This window comes from Belonocnema kinseyi, chromosome 5 (genome assembly GCF_010883055.1).
Source record: "Belonocnema kinseyi isolate 2016_QV_RU_SX_M_011 chromosome 5, B_treatae_v1, whole genome shotgun sequence".
Classification (NCBI taxonomy): domain Eukaryota; kingdom Metazoa; phylum Arthropoda; class Insecta; order Hymenoptera; family Cynipidae; genus Belonocnema; species Belonocnema kinseyi.
In genome coordinates, this window is record NC_046661.1 from 51786912 (window position 1) to 51798157 (window position 11246).

The 11246-nt window shown below is 29.5% G+C and overlaps 1 protein-coding gene across 3 annotated transcripts in view; it reads right to left on the bottom strand.

Annotated features, from left to right (window-relative positions):
- Positions 1-4566: 4566 nt before the first annotated feature.
- LOC117172360 (digestive organ expansion factor homolog) overlaps positions 4567-11246 on the bottom strand; it is a 23588-nt gene continuing 16908 nt past the window's right edge. For all 3 annotated transcript variants that reach the window (XM_033360206.1, XM_033360205.1, XM_033360204.1), the window contains exons 2-3: positions 7255-9045; positions 4567-5351 (exon numbers count right to left, since the gene is read on the bottom strand). In XM_033360206.1, the coding sequence (XP_033216097.1) occupies positions 4658-5351; positions 7255-9035 (2475 nt within the window). In that variant the 5' untranslated portion in view covers positions 9036-9045 and the 3' untranslated portion in view covers positions 4567-4657. The remainder of the gene's footprint in view (positions 5352-7254; positions 9046-11246) is intronic.

The following is an 11246-nucleotide window of genomic DNA, read 5'->3' on the forward strand; positions in this document are numbered from 1 at the left end:
ATTAGAAAGTATGATTATTCTTTTTGTTAAGTACGTTACAGCAAAGTAAAAATCAACCAACAAAGATATGTATAAAGCTCCGATCCTACATAACCTAAATTTATCTTATCGTTAGTAATAGATGATTACCACTGTAAGTTCGTGTGTAAGCCGAAAATGCACGATTCGACTTCGGTTTTCTGCTGTACGGTGATTGCCGATCTGAAAGCTTCGGAAGACTTCGGTGGCCTTCTATTTATATCTCGATCCCCATTTGAAAGAAATGGAAGAAATTGGGGAATTTAATGTTTCGCGTGATTCTTCATTTCATGCATGAGTCAATTTTGAGATTATGTTTTTCACGTGTTTATAATATGCAGAATGGATATTATTGCTATTATATATATTATTCATGTTAATATTATAATTATAAAATATTATATCAATATTAATGACTGGTGGACTATTTATTAATAATAATAGTTCAACTTTTAACTAAAATAATTAGTTTTCTGTCAAAAAAATAAATTTTGAAGAAAATACATAAATTTCAAAAAAAATGGTTAAAATTGTTTTCAACAAAATAATTCCATTTTCGAACAAAAAGTTACATTTTTATCCAAAAGGCTGAACTGTATACTAAAAAAAAAGAATTTTCTATAAAATAGTACAATTTTCCAACTAAATTTATGAACCATCGACCAAAAAAGCTAAATTTTTAACAAAGTAGTTCCACCTTCAACCAGGAAATATGAAAAAATCGTTAAAATTCTTTGAAATCGATTGAATTTTTCAAATCCTTCGAAATATTTTGAAATACCTAGAACTTTTTTTTAAAGATTTCCAAAGTACTTTGGAATTTTTTTAAATGATCCCTCTATATTTTTTTGATTGTTTTAAATTATACAAAATAAATTGAAAATTTCTTGACATCTTTTAAAACATCCTCAAGTATTTAAAATTTAAAATGCGATTGCGAAAATATTACAAAAATGTAATTATAGGATCTAAACCTATATTTTGTTGTGAGCAAATTTTAACAAATATTTTGTTAATTTACTATGTTTTCTCATTAGCATTTTAGTCCTGAAACTCATTTCAGAGTTTCATTTAACATTTAGATTTTAATTGTTTCATTGCTCTGTTGTTGCATTTTTTTCATGTTTATAAGCTCATAATTTGTAATTATTAGAAATATTGTAAATATTTCGCTCCGATCGAGGACAATATAATCGTTAAAAATTTTCAACTAAACAAATATTATGAAAATTAAATGTTTTATTATTCAGTTTAAAAGCCGTAAAATATTATTTTCCAATTTAAAATATGAGACAAATATTTTTTTTTTTCATCAATTATTTTTTTCAACGAACTCTAGCGAATTATGAAAAAAAAATTACAAAAATTTCATTTCAAAAAGTTGTATCTCCAATTCTTTAGAGTAAGTTGAAAATTTCTTCAATCTGCCAAAACACGTTAATTTTTAGAAAAACTAAAAAATTTATTTTACGAAAAAGGCCAAATTTAATTTTTCCCTTGAGATTTTTTAGATTAATAGTAATATGAAAGAGATCCTGTGGATTTCGTTCTCGCTGAACTAAGTAGGAAAATTCAAAAATTTTAAATTTCTGACACTTGATAATCAGAATTTTGTAAAGCCCACGGTTTCTAAAGCCCAAAGTTTTCTAAATTTTAGTCTAAAACTTTAAAGAATTTCCAGAAGTTTCAAAAGATTTTTAAGGATTTTAAATATTTGAGGATGTTTTAAAAGGTGTCAAGGAATTTTCAATTTATTTTGATAATTAAAGGAATTTAAAAGAATATAAAAAATTCCAAAGTACTTTAGAAATCCTTAAAAGATGTCAAAAGATTTTGGAGGTTTCGATATATTTGAGAGTATTTTAAAAGGTTCCAAGGAATTTTCAATTTATTACAGTAATTTAATATGAGATTTTAAAGGATTTGATATATCTTAGGATATTTCAATAGACTCCAAGGTATTTTCAATTGATTTCAATAATTTAGTATGAGATTTTAAAGGATTTGAAATATTTTATGATATTTCAAAACATTCCAAGGAATTTGCAATTCATTCCAATAATTTCAAGCGATTCTATTTATATTATATTCAAGCGATTTCAACTATTCTATGTTTCATTGAAAATTGATCTTTTTTAGATGAAAATTTTTGTATTTTATTGAATACTCGTCTTTCTTGGTAGAAAATTTAATTATGATTAAACATTGATTTTTTGTATAGAAAATTAGTCACGGTGGAAAATAAATTTCTTTTGTGAAAAATTCATGTATTTTATTAAAAATTCCTTTTTTTAGTATACAGTTCAGCCTTTTGGATAAAAATTTAACTTTTTCTTCGAAAATTGAATTATTTTGTTGACAAGAATTTTAACCATTTTTTTTATATTTATGTATTTTCTTTTAAATTTATATCCATTCTGCATATTATATACACTAGGGTGGCCCAAAAAATCACATTTGAGAAATTTTAACGGGCTTGTTGGCCAAATCGTTCTAGTAGGCAAATAAATGTATGCCTATTTTTTTATTTTCGAAACAAAATATTTTTAGAACTCGCTCTGGCCATTTTTATATCTTATGGAGTTTAACATGTAAAATCTTTCCAATTTTTATTTCTTCGATTTTAACAGAAAATTATAAGCCAATTTATTTGATATTTAATATAAATGTTTACTTATCAATGAACATTGCATTTATCGCCATTTTATATCTCAGAAATATTATGCAAAAGTTTTAGGCAAATCAAAAATGGCATAAAATGGCGATTTTTGGAGGCTCATTGTAACCCTCAGATATACTTGTGTAACTTGACATTTTGAAGAAACATTCTTTAGACTATTGAGAATAGATTTCTAAAAAAATGATTAAAAGTATAATTTAAATTGAGTAAAGCGTAAGAAAAGCTTATGAAAAATGACGCATTTAAGTTGAACACCGGCTGAAGGGACTTCAGGTGGACGGCTGGAAAAAAAGTTGACCCTCGGTCTGTCCGCTCATTGTACACCGTATTTGCTGCCATCCCAAGCTGCGGTGACTGACAATGAGTTGAATGGTCGAGCAATAATAAGTTAATAAATCTATAGCTGCACTCTGGGTTAAACCTGTAGCTGGTGTAAGGATTTCTTTACTTCAAATCAGGAAACTTTGAAGTCTCAGAGCGAGTTCTAAAAATATTTTGTTTTGAAAATAAAAAAATAGGCATACATTTATTTGCCTGCGAGAACGATTTGGCCAACAAGCCCGTTAAAATTTCTCAAATGTGATTTTTTGGGCCACCCTAATATACACCTAAAAAACATAACCTGAAAATCGACTCGTGCATGAGTTTCTTCAAAACTGCGTGTTATCACAGATAATGTTTATAAAATCAATCACCAGGGTTAGAAAGTTCAAAAGAAAAGGACCATAATTCTTAATTTTGAGTCTCGTCAGTTTTTGAATTTTTTAAAAATTATTTTAGGATTTTTTTCAACATCCAAGAAAATGGATACTAGAATTTTCATCAAAATTACTAAAAATAGCTGAAATTCTTTAGATTTGACATTGAATGGTGCTTAACTATTTTGGGATATGGCTTTTACATTTTACCTATAAATGTAGCTCGAATGTAAGGGTTCGAATTTCGGGTGTATCCTCATGCGATGTTTATGCTACCTTGTCAACTTTTTATTTCCCTATCGGATTAATATTCTTTTTTTATTTTAACTGATTCGGATGTATTATAATTAAATACATCAAATATTTAGATTTTACACAAGACCACGGATATTTTGTGAGTTTTCTTTCTTTCATTCTAAAAATTGGTAGAGCAAATATATGTCATAGAGACAATACCGTTGGGGTACTAGCTGAGAGGTAACTAATACTTCACATACAGATTTCCAATTCGTAGAATAGTTTATAAATCTCACTAAACTAAATATTAACTTGGGAATAACTTATAAAATACGTTCAAAGTCTTTGCTTTTTGCTTTAATTTCTGTTTTATAATGCAGAAAACTTTTTTCTGTTGGTAATCGTATTATGAGCTGTTCCGAATTCGTAGCTTGAAGTAGAAACGTTTAGTATAGTGAGTAAATATGAGCGACGTACGCTTCTTAGTGTATTATGAATGTTCAAAATTTTTTTAGTGACACTTACTGAATTAATCGTACAATAAAATGCGACAATAGCGGCATGTGTTTTGTAATTTTAGGTCGACATTTTATAATGTATAATACTGTATGTTGAACAAAAGTATGTGAAAAATGTAAGAGTATGAATGATTTCATATTTATTTCATGATTCCATGTTTAAATATTTTAAAAATTGTTACCAGAGTTTTTACATCACCAGATATGGAAATGGATATGAGAAAATTTCAGACTTTTTTATTTTCATTTTGGCAACACAATGTAAACGAAGCACGTTTGGGACAAACCGGTTGTTTATCTAGTTATTCCATATTGTGTACTTTAATATTACACATAAATTGATCAATATTTTGCAGCTTATGCCATTTAAGATGCTGACCTTAAATAAATTATTATAATTGAAAGAAGACCTTAGTTTTATTTCCATTTTAGGTTTTTATTCTTTTTATTTTCCATTTTATAAATATATTTTATACAGAATTTTTAACCTAAATTTACAGGAGAACTCACTTATCGGTAATGATCATATGAACATTTTTCTCCGAAGTGAGCATTTGCACAGCTCTTTCGGTGCCAACAACAGAAGATAGTTGTAAGACATCAAACTTACAATAAACAACCGTGACAGACATATTACTCTCCGAACCTCCTTTCGGATTCTGATTACTCTCTTGCATAAAGTTACATATCTCGCTATAAAAATGCGGAACAACAGGGAGTCCGTAAAAAATAATATGCCTAATTCCCTTAATTCTAATTCTTTTATAAAAGTGATATCTCTCCGAATACAAAAGAAATTGCGCTTCGTTGTGGAAAAATATATCACGAGCTCTCGCAACTTTTCCATCCTTGGAATACTCGCAAATCTGTACAAAACTATATTGTTCCTTCATCATGTAATTTCGAAGTTTCAGAAAGTCGAAATAAGTAGGTACGACAATTAGAGTGTGGGCCATAACTGAGTCAGAGTATTGAGGAAGGATTTTGGAAACGAAGCAATTGAAGCGGGCATTGATCGATTGCGAGTAACTACTCGCTTCAAAACGGTGATAAACTTGGGGAATTTGTACAAAAACTTGAGAGGCTGAACCTGGAGATATGGGATTGGCGACTTTGTTCCTTCCAGCATAATTGTGACAGCGCTTGCTGAATATTCCGTAAATTTCAGGGACTTCAAATGCAGAAAATATCAACGTTTGTCTGAAAAAAGATGAAAAGAGAGATTTCAAAGTGTTGAATTTTAAAGAAGTCTTTACACTAAATATTCTAATAGTTTGAAAATTTTTTAATTTTAATTTATGTATTCGAGGTTCAAATTCGAAATGAAAGCAACATTTTTAAAGAAACTGAATAGGCCAATAATTCCAGAAATTATTAATCATTTTCCAAACCTTAAATTTTATATTGGAACTCTTCTAACAGAGATTTTGGAATTAGGAAGAAAAATATTCCAAAATTAAGGGCAATTTAAATTTTTTATGACTTTCAAACTTGAAGGTTTTTAAATCATTTCAACTTCTACAAAACCTAAACATTTCAATAAGAGACTTAAGTTCCATTAATATTGTGTGTAAGAGGTCATTCACAAAATACGTGATACATTAAGGAGGTAGGGGGTATTTCGAAGTATCATTCTGCATTTTCAGTGCAATGGAAAAATCATCACTAATGATATAATCTTTGTAATCAAGTTATTGCAACCTTATTTTCCTTAAAACATCTTTTTATGGACGCGTTTAATACGACAAAAGTATCACTAAGGAATCTCCATTTAAAAAAAAAAAACTTTTTCTCCCAATATTGAAATCGCTAAAGTTTATATTGTTGGGGTCATTCACAACTTATTACATACTTTTCTACTATAATTTGATATACTCGCGTATAAATTATTAAAAATAAACATTAATAATTAAATTGCAATGAATTGTTAGAAAAATGTGAAATTTTAAAATAAGAAAAATATGAAATTTTAAAATAAGAAACATTAATCAAATCAGTCTAGTAAAGCTAGGAAAGACACGAGTATACCAAACTATAGTGAAAGCATCACCCCCTTTAGAGAAAAAATGAAAAAAAATCCCTTTCTTAAAAAGCATTGGAGCATTGTCCATGAAAAGGGCAAAATATAAAAAGGTAACAAAAGTTGTGGACTGCAAGGAGACGTCTGTCTTCCCCGAATAATATAGTGGCTAAGTTGATAGCTTTAAACAAATGTAAAAATGCCCTTTTCTCACATAAAAGTGAAATATTCTTGACAAACAGGATTTAAGGTAAAACAGATAAGATAAAAAAACAAGCCGCAAAAAAGAAGTTTTTCTCTTCAAAAAATTGGATACACTGCCTACAAAACGACTCTAAGATAAAAAAGGTAAGAATAGAAAATATTGATCAAAAAAACACTTTTTTCTTTTATAACAATTAATTTTTTAAAAACTAAAGATTCAGAGAAAAAAGTGAAATATTGTCCTTAAAATAGTTTCACGGTCAAAAAAGACAGGATACAAAATTGTCGGCCGCCAAAAAAAATCTTTAAATGTTTTGAACGTATCATGAAAACCTTTTTTAGAGACAAATAACGAATGTTGATTCTGCTAATAGAGCAAAATATATTGAAAAATGCCATGTTTTAATATTTTTTTGATATATTATTATTAAAAATTAGGAATTGATTTTTAACTAATTCCAACTTTAAGGTACTTCCATTTCCTCTTTAAAATATTAAACGTGTATTTAAATATCGCAAATGTAGAAGATATAACTTTTGTTCCTTTACTTGATTCATACGAAACGGCAGCCTTGGAAAGGCAACCACTTTTTTAAATTTGGTTTATTAAGTAACCATTTCTAAAAAGAAAATGATTAAAAATATTACTTCATTGTTACAAAGCGGAATTTAATACTCTTGTCATTTTGAAAACGAACACAAATTGGATAAAAATTGATCTGTCGAGAGCCACTTTTTTATTCAACTGAGTTAAGTAGGTATTATTATTTTGATTAAACTATGCTATAAAATTGTGTTTTGACTTTGTGTGAAAACACTTTCTTTTCTCTGATATGCGATCATCCTGATCTTTTGATTGAAAAATGGATAAATTCTCACCTATAATATTTAGTCCATCCATTCACAGCCCAGCTCCTGATTCTTGAAAAATCCGCCCCCCTCGAGACCTTCGGTTGTAGATGCATGTGATCCATCAAATGAAGAAGATGATCCCAATTTTGCATGATGAAAATCTCTGTCTGGTCCAGAATCATCACTTCAATAGACGCTAAAAAATCATAATCTCTATCCGGTTCACCCTCAGCTCCAATCAACATCTTTAATCCTACTGGCGATGCAACAATAATATCCGAGGAATAAAAATCAGAATAAAGCTTCAACACCTTCTTCGTTACTTGAATTCCAATCCTAAAACAATCGTCAGTATTTCCTTTGAAAGTATTATAGTAATCCTCTGGTTTAGGATTTTTCTTCGGCAGTATGATTTCTCCACTACTAAATTCTTCCATAAACCTCTTCTTGTTCATCACAGAACCTCCTTTTCCTTCGTCAATCAACAATGCAATCAGCTTCTCAACAATCTTAAAACAAGAATGTCTAAACGGAACAACGATTAAAACCTTCGGCCTCACTAATCCTTGATCTCTAAATTCATCAGGAACTTCATCGGAGCGATTCTTCGACAATTTCAAATTATGTCTCAGAATCTTCATCCTAGTTTTCAAAACGTGATTGACTGCATGGAGGCAATAAACGAGTCTTATTTGCTCTGCGTTGGACAAAGTTCGCTGAGGATAATATAAGTCTTGATAATTGTTTATTAAAGAGAAAAGCTCTTTCTGCAAGGAAGTCAGCGAACTTTTTTCATTTTCTAGATTGTCCTTGATATTTTCGTAGTTTGCTTTGCTGACATTTACATGAACCTGAGGTTTTACGTACAGACCCTTCCAATCAATGGTAGAAATTAAAGTTGGAGGGCTTCCCGGTTTAGCAAATTGTGTTTCCCCAATGAGAGAAACCGCAAATTTTTTCTTTGTATTTACTGATTCAGTGTTAGGGGTTTCGCTGGCTGGAATTTGACATTGGATGTGGCCTAAAATGGGCCAGTTTAGAGTAAGGGTTTCAAATTTTGATGCGGCGGAGACGGATTTATAGAGATCGTCGCTGAGATCGTTTTGAAGGTGGAGAGAAAATGGGTCAGACAATTCGGTTTTTGGGTCGAGATCTTCTTTCTCTTCTTCGTAGTTTAAAGTTATTTCTTCTTCATCAGTATCCTCGAGTGTGAGAAGCTGTTTTAATTTCTTTTTCTTTAAACAGGTTTTTTTATTCCCAATATCTTGTGATTCTATTTTTAAATTTTGTTCGTCATCAGGAATGTCCTCTTCCTCTAAATCTTCTTCATCGTCTAAATCTTCATCGTCTTCTAAATCTTCCTCGCCTTCTAAATCTTCCTCACCTTCCAAATCTTCCTCATCTTCTAAATCTTCTTCATCCTCTAAATCTTCCTCATCCTCTAAATCCTTCTCATCGTCTAGATCTTCTTCTTCACCTAATACTTCGTTTTCTTCATATTCGCTTTCTGAATCAGAAACAACCGTCATTTTTAACGGATTTTTATTACCGAAAGTCTGTAACAAAACTTTCAGGGGATCTTCTTGTTCGTCTTCCGAGCTCTCTGCTCGAATATTTTTCCAGTTTTCTTTTTCTTGAATAGGTGGAGGTTTGAATTTCTTGGGCAATTCTTTGTTCCTAGCCTCTCGCTCTATTAAATAAGCCGGTTTATTTTTGTAACTGAATTTTGATTTCTTGAATGGCTTTTGTGGACGATGCTGATCGAATTTTCGCTTCTTCGAGCGAGAAAGATTTTTGTTCCGTACCATCGTGAGCGATCTATGATTAAAATTTTAATTATTTCATTTTTTCAATACATCTTAAATGTTTATTTTACCATTATTTTGCAAACAGTTATTCATAATAATATTAGATAAAATCCAATAATCGAGATAAGACAATAACATGTTTACCAAAATTAAATTACATTTTAAATGAAAAAATAAAAGTCTTGAAGTTGAAATGATAATTCTGATGATATAAAATAACTTCTAAGTAGTAATTTGGTGATGGTAATAAAGAACTTAATAATTCGTTAGGAGATCGAATCCATTTCAAATCAGACAGGTTCTACACTTGAAATCGCTGAGTCTCTCAGGAATAAAATATTTTATTTTTTAAGGAAATTAGGCAATACGTATTTTTTCGATTCGCAAACAAAAAATGTCTACGTTGCTATGCGTATTTGAATTTTTTACTTAAAAAAAAAAACGAAATTTTTTTAATCCTTTATTACTTTAAACGCAATTGAGATATTTATCGTTTTCTTTTGGATTTTTTCTTTTGAAATCCAATGAATTAAAAGTCGAATTTGCCAATTTGTTGTTAAATTTGAACTTTCACGATTGCAAATTTTATTTAGGCTAAATAACTTTTGTGGCTAGGTGATTTTTTTTCATAAAATCGAATTTTTTCATTTTTCTCTTAATCGACAGGTACCTCTTGCTCTTTTACGATATTTTGCATCGTTCACAAGAAAAATTGAAACGTGATAATTTTAGGGCAAAAATCCTCCTGGCCTAAAAAATAGTTTAGCCCGCTTAAAGATGATACGCTGCCTTCCTCCTATTAGCAGAAACTTTTCAAAAATGATGTGAAGAATAAAAAAGATGGTGTTTTCAAGAAAATCTTGTTTTCTTCAAATTTTGAAAACGTGACAAAAATATTTTCGAAAAGTTTCTGCTAATAGAAGTAAGGCGTCCTATCAGCCGTATGCTGGCTAAACCGCTTTTTAGAACCGGAGATTTTTTTCCTACAAATATAGTTTTTTAATTTTTCTCACAAACTATGCAAGATATCACAAAATAGCAATAAGTATTTTACATAAAATTTGCATGGTCGTGCAAACTTCTATCTACAAAATTCTTCTTATCTGTTATTTTTTGCGAGAAAAAGTAGAAAATTCGATTTCATGCCGAAAAAATTATCATGGCCACAAGTTATTTAGTTCGCATAAAACTCACAAGATACCTTCCTCATGAAAGTACAAATTTAACAAAAAATTGGCAAAAAATATAAGTGTGGTTTTTTTTTTAATCCACTTTTAATATTTTCAGGAAAAAACATCGGCATTTTGTTAAAGCTTTTGTATACTTTTCGGCGGATTTCGAAAGAAGATAATAAGCGCTATCGTAGTAAAAAATAAAACGATATATATCTCAATTACTTCCAAATAATAAAGGATTCTTTTAAATTTTGGAGATTTGTTTTTAAAACACTGCATTTTTTCTTTTGTAAATTAGAAAAAGACGTATTGACTAATTTTATCTTTTAAAAAATCTAATACCTTCTCTGATGAGAATATAATTACATATTTTGTCTCCGAGAGTTTTTGCAAGATCGATTGGCAACTGCCATCCAGGCAACCTGCCTGGTTTGGAATGGATTCGGTCAGGAGTTATGTTAATAATCATAATTCCAACTGCATGCGAAGTGGAAAAATATTATAAATCTTAAAAGTAAAATTATTTGAAATCAAAACATTAAATAGTGTGGATAAACTACCGAATAGTTGAATTCTCCGATTTTCTTTAAACTTCGTGCATTTATGTATTTTAACGCGCTGTTTATGAGTATAATAGTTTAAATTGGCGACAAGCCGATTTGCATGGTAAAACCATTTAAAAAAACATAAAAATCATGTTTTGTGCATTTATCTAAGCCAATATGCAAAACTTTGCAAAATCTTTCAAACAAAAGTTATAGATTTCATCAAAATACATATTTTTTGTAACATACATTTTGTTGTAAGAGTGATAATTTTCGCGAAAATTATTGATAATCGATTTTCATTCAGAAAAACATAAAAATCATGGGCTTTTGTGTTCATCTAAGCCAATACACACAATATCACTAAATATTTTGAAAAAAGTTGTATAGCACATCAATTTACACATTTTTTGTTTCAAACATTTTTATCTGCGAGTGATAGTTTTCGCGAAAATTAGTTCTGTGACCATTTCACAGGGGTGACCCCCCCC